A 16,837-nucleotide genomic window follows, 5' to 3' on the forward strand; every position below is an offset into this window, starting at 1 on the left:
CTCCTTCTTTCTCTCACGTTTCCTCTGCTCTGGCATGAATTCTCCATGGGCTGAAGGCCTTCAGGAAGATGTGCTGTGGTGTGGATTCTCCACAGGCCACCGTTCCCCTGGGTATATCCATTGGCTCTGGTGTGGTGGGCTGCAGTGGATATGGCGATGCACCTCCTGCTTCCCCCAACTTTGGCGTAGGCTCTCTTTGCTGCTCTTTCCCTCCCCAGCACTTTTTGCCCCAACTAGGCTTTTCTGGAGGCATCACCAGCCTGGCTGCTGGGCTCGGCTTTAGCCTGTGTGCCGTGCCCACGTTGCAGGGCTGGCATGGGGCAGCCCCTCGCCTCCCCCCACTGCCTCCCCCAGCCACCGTGCCATGGGCACCCACCCGACGCACGCCCGAAAAGAGGTGAGCAGGGCGAGTCTGGGGAATGAGGCGCGCATCGCAGCGCTCGGTGAACTGGGTCAGCAGGCTGGCTGACGGAGCTCCAAATCAAATATGGAGCAAGCCGCACCACCAGGGAGGAAACCGAACCAGCTCCGCACCTCGCCCGTTTCCAAATCGCATTTAACCAGCGCAGGAAGGAGGGCGGCTGCCACCCAGGGCTGTGCTGCCGCACGGCCGCCGCGGCTCCCAGCCCGACCACCGGGGTGACGAGCGCCGGGCTCGGGCCCCTCAGGGCCGGCAGCCATCCCCCCCCCCCCCCCCCACCTCAGGCCGTTAGCCCCGGCGCGGGGCGGGGCGGGGCGGGGCCGGGGGGCGGGCGGGCGGGGAGCGGGGCGGGGGGCTGCGGGCGGCGGCGCGGGCGGGCAGCGGGCAGCAAGCAGCGGGCAGGCAGCGGGCAGCCTTTCCGGCCGCGGCGAGGAGCGCGGTTGCGGGGCTCGCGGCAAGGTGACGGGCTGGGCAGCCTCCTCTTCCTCTCCTTCCTCTCGCCTCGCCTCCCTTCCCCCTCAATGCGGCGCGCCGGGCTCCCTTTCCCCCTGCCCCTTCCGCACCCCTGCCCGTCGCGGGCGGGCGCGGCGTGGGTAACCCGCCCTCCCCACCCTGCCGTGTCTCCTCTCGCCCAGATGCTGAAGGCAGCAGCAGCCTTGGTGTGCGTGTGCGCGGCAGCCTGGTGCAGCCCGGCGCTGGCGGCGGCGGCGGCGGCGGCCGGGGGCAGACCGGACAGCGGCAATTTTCTGGACGATAAGCAATGGCTCACCACCATCTCCCAGTACGACAAGGAGGTCGGGCAGTGGAACAAATTCCGAGACGTAAGTTCAGCCCTTCCCCGGGAGCGCCCCTCACGGGGGCAACCGCAACTTTATTTTCGCCCCCGATTGCATTCCGCTTCGTTAAATCCCCGGCGGTGCCCGGGCGCTGCGAGAGGAGGAGGAGGAGGAGGAGGAGGAGGGAGGTGTCGCCGGGCAGTTCCCGGCGCGATGCCGCCGCTGAGCGGCCAGCCCGGGCCCGCTGTGCCCCGCGGTGCGCCCCGCGCCCTGCTCGCACCTCGGGGGCCCTGCGGCAGCGGTGGCGGCAGCGGCGGGGCGGGCTGCGGAGGGGGCGCCCCGCTGTGGGATGGCGGCGGGCAGGGCCGGGCCGGGCAGGGCCGGGCAGGGAGGCTCCTCACCTTGTCGCCATCACCTCGGCGGGGCTTGGAGCGCCTGGCAGGCAGTGCCTGAGCCCCCGAGCCGCCCCGGCCCTAAACCCTCCCGTTACGAAACCCGCCGGTGGCTGTTCCCCCCGTGGGAGCGCCTCGTGTTCCTGAGGAGTTTGTTGCAAGTTTGGCAAAGCCCAGCGCATCTTCACGAGGCCGTCCTGCGCTCTTTGATGTCGCTTCTAATAACCTCAATTCCACACGGGCAGAATCAATCTCTCCTTAGTCTCTCTGCATTGCTTGCTGGGTTTCTTTGCTTTGGTTCGCAACTTCGGTGTCAACAGGTTCCTCGTGCTGCAGCTTGCCGGTGACTGGTTTGCCATCGCAAGCTGAGGTCGAGGGTTCCAAAAAGTCTCTTATTTTTATAAGAAGTCTCGTATATTTATAAGGAGTCTCGTATTTTTATGAGAGCTATAGCGTACTTGCCATGTATGTGGTTTTCGGCTTTATATATATGCCGCATGTGGGATGCGAACTTGGCTATTTATGTTAAGTAACTAGGGAGGAAGAATTACTGTTAGAGTTGTGGGAGAACTTAATTCCACAATAGCTTCTATTAAACAGAATTAATTTAGCGTGTGACAACACTCACGTTAGTGTTCAGACATTTTTGTTTACTTGGAACAGCTTAAAATGTAATAGTCACATGAAAAATGTTCAGTGTGCTGTACCTTGGGACTTGCATTTTTAGAAAAAAATGTGCAGTGCCATATAAATGTTTTAGGATGAAAGGCTGCTGCTGGAAAGCACCAAAATAAGTACATCAGTTATGTTCTATAATGGGGCAAAGTCATCTATGTAAGGACTACCCTGCGAGGCTGAAGAAGCTAAGTGCTGCCTAATGCCTGTCTCCTGGGTGCCCACTGACATATACTGTAATATTGGATATTAGCCAGATAATTTATTCTGTGACAAGTAGATGTCCCCAAGGGTTTTAGAAGTGACTGCTCTGAGAAAGTACTGCATACTGATTCACCTGAAGCAGCTTACAAATACGCTGGCTTATTTATTTTTACGCTGTTTAAGTTTTATAAGACTGGCTCTTCAGAGAGGAGTCTGCTTTTACTTCTTGTGCAGAATGCTTATATCCTATTGATTGTTACTTGATCTGGATCTGGAATGTTTATGGATGAGCCTCATACTTCACAAGGCTCTCCCTTTAAAATGTGGATGGCTTTCAGTAATTCATAGCTGGAAAAAAATAAATTATGAGTTAATCTACCTGAACAATCATGAGTTACAGAAAAATATCTTGTAAAATGCACTGATCAGTTGATCAATTATCATCCTTAAATATAACATGGTGGAGAAGTTTTATTAACATCCTCCAGTTTTATATGATTAGCAAATTTACTTGAATGAATTTGTGGGTCTTGAATTTGTGATAAGCAATTTGATCAGTGATTCAAGTGTTTCCCCCGTTACAGAATGGTGCGAATGCCCCTTAAAAATATGGAGGGGTAACTGTCTTGCAGAGTTAAAATAAACATGGGCCTTGCCTTGTATACATCTGTAATTTAATTCTGTGTTTTCTGAACATTTGTTGTAGGCTTTAAATACCCTACAGATATATGGGTGAGATTGAATTCTGGTGTGAAAAGAAGTATTTAAAGGCTTAACTTTAGACTTAACTGACAAGACTGATTAATGTGGAAGATAATGACCCTGACTCTGGTCATTGACTCAGTTTCTTAAGAGTTTTAGGTCACAGTGCGAAAGAATATAAGCTTTGTAAGTGTTCCCTTCCTCAATGACTAAGCCAGAATATAACTTTGAGATTTTGTTCTGTTTTAAATAAAATAATAAAAAAAAAAACTACAATCTTACCAACCTCTAAAATGTCAGGCTTGTCAGTAAAGTTTGTTGTTAACATGATACTAATATTAGCTGACATCGTTTCAGTACTTGGTATAGTCAGTACTGTAATGACTCTTCAGTTCTGAACGATCTTGACCATCCCAACAAATCTGTCAAAAATGATGAAACAAATCTGGGAAAGAACTTTGCTTTACTTTGCTTAAATGTGGAACAGTGGGAAGCTGAGTGCACATCAGATGCTCTTTTCACATCTTTTCTTGTGCAAAAATTGAGAATTGAGAGGTGAGACTTGGTGGGATGGGGATAGGGGAAACGTATTCTTCATATGGCAGAGATCAGCTCCCCCACCTTATACGTGTGATTATGTACAAGGCTCTGTTTGTTTGCTGGAGAGGAAGAGATTTTAACTCACTCTGCTTCCTCCTGTGGTCCAGTTGCTGAGTAGCAGCAGATCTTTTGTCACTAAGTAAGTCTTGGAGTTGATGTGTTTCTTACATTTCTATAAGCTGCCTGGTTAGGCTGCTTCAGCAGCCATGATGCTGGGGTGTCCTAGCCCAGGCGTTCATATCCCTTGTTTATCTCATGGCTGGGAACTGAGGTTCTTTAGTAGGCACTAAGTTGGAGGCATCTTTTTATTTCATATTTTGCTATATTTATGGTGTTCTGTGCTTTGTCTAGAATGAAGATTATTCCTTTTTAAAAATGTAATTGAATAATGGCATTACACTTAAACTTATTAACTTTTAACATCCTAAATCTTACACATTAAACATTCACTACCTATAATGCTATGAATCTGTGGAGGAAAACAAAATATAGGAAGAGTTTATTTTCTCTATGATGCGATTCCAAATAATGATATTAATTTTAATGTTAAAACCAAATGTAGTGTCTTTGTCATTTATAATCACTTTGTTGTTGTTTTTTTTTGTGATCTTTACAACCAGTCTGACAAAATTTCACAGAACTGTCTTTTATATTGCTATCTGAAAGCCTTTCAGAAACTTTTTTTTTTTTTTTTTTTTCAAAATTCCATGAAACAGCATTCTTTAGCATACCTGATTTTAAGTACTGGTATTTGCAACATGTCCGTGTGTGTTAATTAAAAAGGTCATATATTAAATGTTTTACGTGCTAAATTTGATTTGGTGCTTCAGTAGAGCATTACTGATGATCTGGTTTGCTTATTAGTGATTTTTACTTTTTCATTTCAACAAGGTGATAATTTAAACAATTCTTGTACTTGTAAATCTAAGATGTGTTAGGAACTTTGTAAGGAAACATGCTTGTTGTATATAAATGAACTCCAATCAACTCAACTATGGCATAGCATTGTTTTGAAATGGTGTGATCTGTTGATCAATATGATCAATTGCATCATCCTACAGTGTTACTGTGATCCTGCTGCATTGATACAATTATCAAAGGTAAAAAATGTAGGACAAAATTCAAGTAGCAGACCTTAAAACCTTCTATCGGATATGAACGGGAAGTTTGCACTGCTAATGCTAGCTATTATTCCGCTTCATTGTGCCTTCACCTCCAAATGTAAAAACACTTGGCAAGTTTGGGCAACTCATGTTGGCTTCCCAGATACATCCTTTGGAGATAAGTGGAAGAATGTTTTTCCTCCTTGGTGAAATCTAAGCCTCGGTGTTTGGAAAACAAGTGAAACAAATACTAAATCTCAATACAGATTGTGTAATTGTTTGTGTTCATTACTCTTTTGTCTGTTTTTAGGCTTAAGGCTTCTTAAAAACAAATGCCCCCTCTCTTCCATTCCCCCCCCCCCCCACCCAACCAAAGCGCCTCACCACCTCTACACCTGATGTTTCTTTAGTGTTGTGAGCAGAACATCTCTGCATGACTATTCGGCCGTGTGACTGCACTTCTCTGCAACTAAAAAGGCTGAGGGCTGTTTTAAAAAGGATTAATCACAAGTTTTTTTTTCACTTTGCTGTGTGATCACTGTGCAAGTATTTGGAAGGTTTTCATGTTTCTGGAGTGGAGTTCTGATAACCTGATTTAATGAGAAGAAGGGCTTCTGCTAAACAAGTTTTTTTTTTTTTTTTAATTTGTCTTGAATCCCTCTTATTTTATATATTTCTTAGATTTTTTTTTTTAACAGGATTTTGCAGATAGCTATGTTTAGTCTAAATGAATGAATTTTTTTGTTTTAAGGCTAAGAAGGTTGACAGTCTAAATTCAGAAGAGCAGTTATGTTTTTGTAGTTACATTTTTGTTGAATTCGCGATAATGGGATTGGCATCAAATGCCCGATTTAAAACTGTGAAGTGATAATCATCTGGAGAGTCTTCATTCTAGTTATAGCAGTATAGTATTTACTTTAGACTACGTGGATCAAAACTTTATATTGCTATTACAATATCACTTAAATATTGTTACAATACGACTTAAATATTTTCACTTCTCAGACATATGGTCTGATTTTTGGGTGGTCCAGTGTGGAGCCAGGAGTTGGACTCAATGATCCATGTGGCTCCTTTCCAACTCAGGATATTCCATGATTCTAAATAAATGCTGTTACACAGGGTGACTGGTACATGCTGTGCTATTTAGTTGACCAGTGAAAACCGAAAGTTGACTTAGGTTTACCCCCTAAAGAAGTTTCTTTTCTATTAATAATAATAGTAAAAAACTTCCTAAGAAACTTTTACTGGAATCCTGTGGCAATAGTAAAATGTTTTCCTCCCATGTGGTCCAAAAGACTACAGTTTGGCTGAATGCAGGCGCTCACTTTTCTTTCACTGTGGATTAATGTTATTTATATATTACTTAGTGGCTATGTATATATTACTTGTGAGTGTAGGCTTTTTTGTGGCTTGTTCTTTGGTCCAGGTCTGTTTTTCTTTCTTTTCTTTACTTGTTTTCTTGATATTTTCCAATCTGTCTCTGAACTGACAGATCATTCTCTTTTCATAATGTCCGTATACAATTAATGTAAAATGTGGTTATGTCATTATACAAAAAATGTAGTTTCTTTAAAGGTACATACTGCTGAACTTTGTTGTGAAACTAGCTGCTCTGCAGTCTGTTTAATGACAGACTAGGATGTAGGCTTTTTTTCTTTTTCAATTTATTGTAGATCTTGAAAAGTAGTTTTGCTGCTTCAAAATCATCTTGTACTAAAACACAGCCAGCAACCAGTTGTGATCTTGAAGTGAGCTTTTGCTTAAAAAGAAAAGGATTGTATATAGTAAGTAGGTCACTAATATGCACATGATAGAAAGAAAGGGAATGAAAAAAGGATCATGAAAATACTTTCTCTGAAGTCTTTAGGATTGGAAAGCACAGCACTCATCAGTCTTTCATTGATGAGGTTAAGTCATTAGCTGTCAAAATTCGTTCATTAGGCTTATTTGTCTCGTACTTCTTACCATTCGGGGTAAATAAATATACTTCTTTCTCTATTAGTGGGTGGGGCAGCTCTTCTACTACATACATGATAGAAAATTATAATTATGGAAAAAATGGAATTGCAGAAGAGGAATGATAAAATTCTTCGTTAAGTTGTCCTAGGCTTAAGTTAGAGCAAGAAGAAAAGGATGAGCAAGAAAAAACCTCAAGTTTCTTTCTGAATAGGGGCACTGAATCTCAGTTTTACACATGCCAGCTGGTTATTTGACAACTGGTTATCAGCTATTCTGAAGTGTTGTCATTGTTTCTCTCTCTTTTTTTTTTTTTTTTTTTCCATTGTGACTTTTACTTTGTATCATCTTAGTTTTGTTAATATAGTAAAGGAGGAAAAACTTTGCAACCCAGAATATCAGACAAGAAGGAGTATTTTATACTTACAGTTATAATAAGTACATTAAGACTTGACCACTGTGTTTTAAACCTTGCAATATAGGAAAATATTGGGAATTTGTATTAAAATTAAGGAAATTAAAAAACCTGTTTAGTTATCCATCACTTTTTAACTGAACCTGGTAAATTGTATTGGAAATCTTAACTTTTCATTCCTCTTGCATTTTGGGTAAAGGCTTCTGATTTGTATATATACTTCTAATTTCTTCTCAAATATGGATTCCTTTTTCTTTCACCTGGTTAGTTTTCCTCCAGTCTGTTTTTGCTTGATGTTTCTTGTAACAAATACTTTTTTTTGTCTGCAGAGACGGTCTGCTAACATCAAACAATTGTTAATACTGAACTCTTAACTGTCTCTTGGAAGGCATTAGCTTGGAAGCTCTTTATATAGCTAACACTAAGGAGTTAAGTAAACGGTAATGTGCTTTCCCTTAGATTGGCCTCATAATCTAAAGGAAAGCTGATAACATCGTTTCATCTTATCTTTATCTCCTTTCTGTGAAGAATAATCTTTATTTTATTTGCTGTGGGTTGTTTAGCGGATATGGATACCCAGTATTCTCTTGTCTTACCATTAAATCTTATTGGGATTGACTCTAGACATCTGTGCTTATTATAGTGTAGTATAAATAGATTTGTAATACACTAATATGTGGTAACAGTAACAGAAACTGCATGGTCTGTCTTGGATTTATAATCAGAATGGAAAGATGTCTGGAGCAAGAGGTGTATTATCAGGAGAAGTTGAATGTAGAAAAAAGCAGAATACGAGTGCAATTAGAATAGGTTATTTTTAGACGACATCAGTTCTTTTTCCCCCCTCATGTCTTCCATCTCTGTTACTTGATAATCTTTGAAGCATTTGTAATGACTAGCTATGGAAAGAAGAAGTAATAGGTTGGTTTAATTTCTTTGTAGTTCTTGGCCAGTTGTCAGGCTTACCTCTTTCCTTTAAATAGGCGCTTAGGTTTAAATAGTTTCCCTCCCACTAATGCCCACCAAGAGGTGCTGGGTGCCTACAGTTCCATTCAGAAAATAAGGAAGGAAATCCCCTTCTACGAACAGCTATTTATTTATTTATTTATTTATTTATTTTCATACATAGCTTTAGAGCAACTCCTATATTTTCAAGTATAAGGAAGGTTGTTCTAACCAATGTGTTTCTTTCTCTTTCCTAACAGTACATGAAAGATACTTTTTAGTAATATAGCTTCAATTTCTCTTTATGGGTATCTTTCTAATGTAGACCTTTTAAAAAATGTGTACAGTCATGTTTTTACTATTGTATATATGTTTTAATCTCACATAATCACCCCCCCTTGGAGATCTTCAGAAGCCACCTGGACATGGTCCTGGGCAGCCTGCTCTGGGTGGCCCTGCTTGAGCAGGTGTTGGACCAGATGGACCCAGAGGTCCCTGCCAGCCTCAGCCATTCTGGGATTCTCTGATATCTGAATGCATTAGTAACCACAGATGAACAGCTTATTTTTTCTGAATGTGTACTTAACAGTCTCACTTTGACTATGCTTAATGCTAAAATCTGCCTTGTTTGCTGTAGACACAAATATGAAGGCAACAATGGTAAATGCTAACATACTATATGGTATTAAATGTTATTTTCATATGTCTTAAATTTCTAAAAGAGTCTTGCGGTTAGTAATAGTGTTCAAAGCTCCATTGGGCATCCTCCTTACTTAACGTGAATGATCTTTAGTTACTTGATAGATATTTCTTCTGATGATTTTTCACTCTTGCTTTCCCAATTCACCCCATTTCACACTGATACATTACAGTAGCAAAAATTATCAGTTGAATTACTGATTTATCTAAGGTTGTGCAGGGTGAGGTAGGAGTCTTGGATAGGACACAAGGAGGGCTGGCATGAAATTCTAACCCAGGACAAAGTTTTCACATTTCAGTGAGGATATTTTCATTACTCTGTTGATATCTTCGCAAGGTAAGATAATACGTTAAAGAGATACCAAAGAGTTTGGATGATTTGCCTTTTCTTTTATGGAAGCTATTATCTTAATATGTTGCTACTAGAGGTTATCCAGTGCTTGCTGTTTTTCTGCAGAAAATCCTCATGAAGTAGTTTTTTATTTTCTCATGTGATGTGCAATCATTGGGTCAAAGTAGACTGTCAGTTCTCAGCTTGTTCAGCATCTCTCTAAAAAAGTCTGCAAGTTATTAAGTAACTTTATGTATTGCATTAGTAATCGGGCCTGCCTCCAGCTGAAAATACACTCCTTTGACATTTGTTGAGTTTGCATTAATGATGAAGTTCATTCTATCGCTAGATCTGTCTAGCAGTGATAATAGCAGAGCTTACTCCTCAGTGTATGCTTCCGAGAACGGACAATGCCCTGTGTTTTAACAGCCAGTTAGTAAAACTGGGGAAGTTATTAGTGTGAAGAACATGGGAGATATATTTATTGATGCATGTATCTGTAAGGATTTGGTGGTTGTGTTCATGACTAAGTGATCACTCTTGCAGAAAACCTAAACAATGATTCTTGTAAGCAGAATCAATCTGTTGGTATGCAGAGCATCAAAGCCAGTAATCCATTGTATAAGGCCCTTCCAGCCTTAAGCAGACGAATACATTAACCAGTTTGGTCAGATTTAGGAAGCCCATGTGAAACTCAAGGAACTCTTTGTTTACGGCCAAAAGAGACCATTGGATTTGATGGTATGCTTGCCTGATACAGGTTGTTTTAAACCAGAAAATTCTAGTTGGGCAAAAGCACTGCAGGCTTCAGGAGGTTGTGCTGTGTGACAGTGGCATAGATAAAGACAGACTTGATTTCTAAGGCCTTTGGTGTCAGGAAAGTAATTATCTGCAATATTCCCAGATGATGTAGGCAGCAAATCTATGCTGCTTTGCAGCATAACAAGGAAGAATGATGTTTAAGCTCATGTGAACATGATTTGGAGGTAAATACTTCTTTGGCCCCAGTATGACAATGAGTAGGACTTGATCAATCTTTCTTACACTTAGTTTTTAAAAAGAAATCTCTTCTACCATTTTCAAGGCGTTGTCTTGTGTATATTGCCAGTAATTGTGGCCCATTACTTTAACGAAAAAATAACAGTGTTGGAATAGAAGCCAATTTAAATCCTAAGAAAGATGGAGAAACGGCTTCCGAATTTCCATTCAGATATTCACTGTGGTATAAAAATCAGATTGTATTTGTTGTCTTAATCCAGAGTGTAAGTGTGTAAACGTAGTAAGAATTAGGTAGCTGGTCTTCAGGAACCTCCATCTTGCATTTAGTCAAAAGCTACTATATCTTTCTGTCCTTCCTTTTTCTCATACACTAAATGTTTACAGTTCCTATTCTTTCTGTTCCTATGTAAAGATGATAGTTTATTAGTGTAACTCTTGCTTCTTTTCCTCCAAGTTTTCTAGATGTGGATTGCAGTATAGCTTCTTGAACTTTAAGACATGAGTAATGTTTTTCCCCAGGAGACTTGAAAATACTAATGTTATGGAATATCTGAAATACAGCACATTGGATAGTTCAGCTCTTCTGTTTTTTAGAATAAATATGAATACATGCTATGTGCATGTGTGTGTGCACATGTATTCCACGTAGGCATACGGAACTGGTTACCAACAGATTGGTAACAACTGAAAGGAGTTTTATTCAGTTTCCTGTTGGGGAGTAAAGGACTCAGAACGTTCTAAGTATTTCATAGGTCCAACTTCATCATGTCTGCTGATCCTGTCTCACTTTCAGATTTTGATGTCCCGTCCTCTGTAGAGCATTTTTTTGGTATATACTGAGAGTGACATGGATTTAACTATGTTTGTGGAGTGCAGAATAAAATTATAACTATGAATTCATATTTCAGCTATGTGAGGCAGTTGTCTACAGTAGTTTCAGTTAACTGGCTGGAAGAGGTACCAATTTTTGTTACGTGCCATTATGTATCACATCAGAATGTGATAAGTATGACTACAGGTATCTAGAGATTTGCAAGAAAATGGTTGTGTCAAATTCCATTTTTTCCCAGGAAAAGTGGAAGGTATCAAAAATATTTTAATTAAATTCATTATTCCGTGAAGCAAAACTGTAGTTAGATTTTAGCAGTGCTTATCTCTTCTTAAAATGTGATAGTATTTTCCATAGTTGATGTTTTAAAACAATCTTGCTTGTCAAACAGATTTTAGTTTGAAAGTGAGTGAATCTTTAGAGTTAGAAAGAGTTGGACTGTGACATTAGAGCCTGGTTCGGGTGTAGCTGGACTATTTGACAGCATGAATGTTAGGAAACTTTTATTTTAACACATTGCAAGTTACTCTTAAGCAATAATAAAGTTTCTCTTCATAGATATTTCTGCTTTTAAAATTCTAGTTTAATGCAGATGAAGGATAGTAATTTGTATACATTTACAGATCCTACTGTTGATTATCTGAAAGAACATTTCACTAAATAAATATACTAGTGGCAGCTAAAATTCCTGTAGTTGTAAAATTATGCACATTGTTTATACAACAAGTTTAAAATGTATCAGTGTTCAGCTTTTACTTGTACTGGTTTCAAAACATACATCTACTTGATTTTCAAGCTTAGTTATTTTCAGTTTGGACAACTGAATTTTTCAGTTGCTTTTACTTAGGTAGCTTTAGCCAAACAGCTTGCTCATTAGACCAAAAAACCTGCCAAGAGTAATCAAGCATAGGGATGAAACAAAAGACATTGTGATTTACTGTTTTATGCTTGGCATTTATCAAGAGAAGTGCTTGATTGAAGGGAAGAAAAAAGGAAAAATGGAAAAAAAAATCTTCATAATGCTGAAGTAATTAGTATCATAAAATTTGAAAACCTCACTGATGTGCAGGCAGCTAACCCTATACTTCCTGAATTGTTGTATAAATTCTTACAAACAGTGTATTTTTAAGGACTTTTGCAGAAAGTGAATGAAATAATTTTTCCCACCTTTTTTGAGCCTTCATTTTACTAGGATTTTAAAAGGATAATGTCCTGTTAAACTGGACTACAGTTTGTGTGGAGTCCTCTCTTGTTCAATTGAGGTCAATGAGAACATGTTCACTGATGTTTGTGAGAGGTGGTCTCTATCTTTAATTATGCCTGTTTATTTACTGTTCAAATAATGATTTTAAATAAGTCTATAAAAATAGACTTTGGAATGTATTTTGCAGCTTGGAAAAATGGAAGATGAACATGAGCTAGAGAACAAACTAAGTCATCCATTTCATTAAGAAATCCTACCTGGTGGTCTAAATTAGAATACATATCAATGGGATTAAAAAAAAAATAAATCAATTTTTTGCTTTATTGTGTATAAGGGAATTCTTAATTTGTTGCTGTGTCTTGGAGCACAGTGAAAACTGCCATTATTTTCTTAAGCCAATGGGTTTGATTGGGATTTTAGTTCTGTTTTTAAACAAATTGTTTTCTTGAGTAAGTTGTTCACTTGGTTTTTATTCTTCTCCCTCCATTTCTGAGGGAAGGGTAAAAAACAATCTTTCACTTTCACTGACCTGAATCAAAATACTTTGTTTTGGCTAATTCATCTGAGATTATCTCTGCATGTGTATTTATAGCCTCTGTCTGTTTCGTTTGCTGCATTGCTTCCTGGAGTTCTAGGTAGGCACCTCTGTGCTGCCCTACATGCTGGGCTTCTACGGTGAATTACATACTGTGTGATGCCCTCTGCTTTCCCTTCCAGATGAATCCCATGTTGCAGTGTGCAAAACAGTGCAGAGATTCAATTAAATGGGAGGGTGGCAATTATTAAGTAGAAAAAAGAAAATCAGACAAGCATAAAAAAGCTCTGGAATGCATAGCAAGATAAAATTACTGAGGCTAGATTTTCAGGCTGTATTAGAAAGGCCATTTATATAGATAATATTATTAAAACTAAAGCTGAATAACCTATTTGTGAGAGGTATTAAAGCATCTGCTACACAGCTTAATTCTCTGGGAAGTTATTAGAGTTTATGGTAAAGCTAAGCAGTGGGATGGATTTACTATTTGTTTCTTTTATCTGAAACTGGATTTTTTGTTTATTTTTTTGAGATCTGATGATGGACTAGATTGATTATTTAAAGTAGTAATTCTTAGATGTCAGAAGTATGGTACAAAGCAGTGCTTTAACTTGTTTTGACAAACATCTGGTGTTTCTTTTTGTGTCAGAAATCTTTCTTGAGCAAACTGGAAAGTACAGAGAAGTCAGTGATCTAGAGTAAAAATGGAACCTGAATTAATTATGAAATACCACACTATAATTCAAGAAATTAATTTTTTGGAAATCAGTATTATGGTGCATAGTACTTACTAGTGTTATGAGTTCTGAAACTTTGTTACACCTGTCTCAGCTTTATTTTCTTACAAGGTAGCTGTGTCACCAGATGTTTCCAGTGTTTGTATTTTTCCTCATCTTTACTCAGAAAGCTATTACGCTTTCTAAGTCCCTGCAAACCTCCTCTACATAGGCAAACAAACACAGAGAGAATGTTGTTTATCTTTAAATATTTCCTCTAAAGCCAGAACATTTTATACTACTTTCCTTTTATGAGATTCATCAGAAAATGAGAAATGGGGATAAAATAAAATTAAAATCAAAATTGTATTGCCATTTTGTTAATTATAGGGATTTACAGTATGTAGGTTCTTCATATAGAAGCGTCTTTGAAACAGGTTACTCTCATAGATGTCCTTTTATACCAGGTTCATGTCCCTGATCATTTTCATAAACTTTTTATTAATATAGTTTGTTTCTTATGATCTTCTTCAAACATTACAAGCCCAAAAAGGCACGTGAGGTTTTACAGCTCAGAGTTCTGGTAACCATTTGGTCTTTGTTCTTTGGTCTATGATCAGAGCCCAGTATTCTCTTCATCTAATGGGGTGTGCAGCAGTCAGAAATAGCTCAGTTCAGCCCTGAGGGGACTCTGTTAAGATACATAGATATTTTCCTGACTAGAAAAGCACAGGTGAGGTGATGTTTTTTCATGAAGTTAAATCTGAAATTGTTTTATTAATTTCAGTGACAGTATTTTTGCTCAGAGGCTCCAGGCAATGGCCAATGAATGTTAGTGCTGCTTTAAACCATTTGAAATTATTTTTATGTGGTATAAAGGAATTGAAAAAACATGAGTGAAGAAGTAACTCGTTTCTCTTTCACCCTGGATCTAGATGTTCAGGATCTCTTAAGTGTTAAGAGTTACAATAGAAATGCATGAGACTATAAACTTTGCAGTTGAAGGTCAGCAGCACCAACCATATAAAAATTTATGACAGAGTTACTAAACATGTAACTTCTTTTCCTCTGTAAACATACTCTAGTAGAAAGCTGCTCAATGTAGTTACATCATCAGAAGTAGAACATGTATCTAGCGTGACAAAATTGCATCAATTCAGACCAGAATTGCGGATCTTATACCATGAGTTTGGAAGAGTTTTCTATCATTCTGTTCAAGATTTAACTTCATTGGAACTGGAGTTCAGAACTGGAATATTTTGTCCTTTTTGACAGTAGAAAGTATAAATCCAGAGGACTTTTTCCTTGCCTTCTGCAAATTTAAGTTTAATCTTAAATAAGGATTTGAATGAATGTTGAAATGTTGAGCTTGTTTAAGTGAAATGTCTGTAATAGAAAATTGTTCTTTTTGTATGTATGTTTTTTGTAGAATTTATGACTTTAACAGAAAATTTCACACTTACTGCTTTTCAAAATATAGTTTCAGTTCCTTTATTTTTTATTTTTTATTTTTTATTTTTTATTTTTTATTTTTTATTTTTTATTTTATGTTTAGGAGTTCTGGTGTTTCTTTTACAAGCCGTCACAATATGACAGAGAAGGCATCCTGAAGACACTGTAGGTTGATCACTGGAAAAAGGGTTTAAGAAATGTTTCAGTTATATGTGATTAAGGGGAGGTTAAGGGCTTCACTCCAGTGGCATAAAATTAGTTTAGGACCAGATAGTTTGATTTAGGTGTGTAGTGTTGCTCTGAGTGATTTTGGCTTGGGCTGTTAGGAATAGTTGTAATGACTGGCTGGTAGCTCTGCTGCCAATAGATTTCTAGGGCCAAGGAGAATCCTGAGATAATCTGCAAACTCTGTTCTAGTTTTCCAAGAAAATTAGGAGCAAATACACGGAGTCTTATGGATCAACAAAGTAAATGTTTTATTTGTTGGATATAGAATAGTATAATAATAACTTAATAACCACCCCAATAACCTTGGCTTTAAAGTTAAAAATAGATAATATAAATATGAAGTAATTGTCCTTTGATTTACTGTTTCTCTCCTAGTTTGATGTACATATTCAGTTTGATCTTTTTTTTTTTCTTTTTTTTTTTTCCTTTCAGCAGTTAAATCAGAACCCTAGGGAGAAAGGTTGAGAATCGGGGTCTCTTAAAGGAAAAACAAAAACAAACAAACATGATTTATGTTTGCATGAAAAGAAAAGAATATGGTGTTTGATGATTTGTTGTGAACGTGCAACAGCCCAGCTTGTCAGAACATAGAACATTTATAGAACATTTACCCAAAGGCACCAGGGTATCCAGAGTTCTTATCTCAGTGATGTCTGGCTTTCCTAGCTAGAAAACCTACTTACTTATGTGTGCTTATTTGGGGAAATTAAGTTTATCTGTCTTGTATCTGTCAGATTCCAGGTTTATTTCTAGGAGTCCATCTTCTAATACACTAGAAAAAGAGACTCATTTATTTCCTTAAAAGCTTTGAGTAATGTAATGAAAATCAGACTGAGCTATTTATATACTCCAAGTCTTAGTTGTCACAATGATCATTAATGTTTGAACACATGAGTTTGTTTCATCCTTCGCTATGAAGGAGCAGGTGGTCTGGCAGGCTGCTCTGTTAATACAGCATTTAAACATAGATTAATTTGTAGTCCAGTGCCATTGGTTTGTGTGGTAGACATCAGTCCTAGAGGGGTTCTGGCACAGCGTTTCTGAGGTGAACCTGAGTAAGACAGTGCAGTCATACTTAGTTACTTTCTACTGAGCTTATAGATGTTTCCACATGACGAATTTGAATTTCTCATGTCCTAAGTGCACATATATGCCCTATCTAGCAAAAAGATTAGGCTGATGGTTAACATAAGCCTTATATGTAGGCTTAATTTGAAATCAGTTGCTATGATTCAGGTGAGACTCTTCTTTTTGTTAAGACTGTTACTATCTGGCCATTTTTTTCCCCCTGCTGTTCATTTAAATAGTTATTTACAGAGATAGTTGTTGAGTTTGTTTGCTTTTAGTATAGATAAGTCGGCTGTTGGTGGGCTTGAAATGTATTTTTAATTATTTATTGTATTTTTTTAAATTAATTTTGTTTAAAATAGATAACATATAATGAAAAATATGTATTTTCTTCAAATGGCAAAATTATTAAGATAATCTCTCTGAATTCTTGCACAAATTATTGAAGAAAAATGTGCTACAGTGTTATTGTTCCTTTATTAGTGCTTTGTTCCTTTATTAAACACTCTCCCTAACACCTTGGTTGTGAATGCCCATCATAGAAGCTGGAATGAAGATAATCCTGCATTGGCCACAGTGGATGA

At 38.7% G+C, this 16,837-nt stretch overlaps 1 protein-coding gene across 2 annotated transcripts in view; it reads left to right on the top strand.

The window, feature by feature from the left end:
* Nucleotides 1-728: 728 nt before the first annotated feature.
* The window catches only part of SPOCK3 (SPARC (osteonectin), cwcv and kazal like domains proteoglycan 3), a 191,659-nt gene continuing 175,550 nt past the window's right edge, over nt 729-16,837 (top strand). The window contains exons 1-2 of one of the 2 annotated variants that reach the window (XM_072037332.1): nt 729-880; nt 1,057-1,242. In XM_072037332.1, the coding sequence (XP_071893433.1) occupies nt 1,057-1,242 (186 nt within the window). In that variant the 5' untranslated portion in view covers nt 729-880. The remainder of the gene's footprint in view (nt 881-1,056; nt 1,243-16,837) is intronic. The other variant, XM_038178733.2, reaches the window with a different exon arrangement.

This window comes from Anas platyrhynchos, chromosome 4 (genome assembly GCF_047663525.1).
Source record: "Anas platyrhynchos isolate ZD024472 breed Pekin duck chromosome 4, IASCAAS_PekinDuck_T2T, whole genome shotgun sequence".
Classification (NCBI taxonomy): Eukaryota; Metazoa; Chordata; class Aves; order Anseriformes; family Anatidae; genus Anas; species Anas platyrhynchos.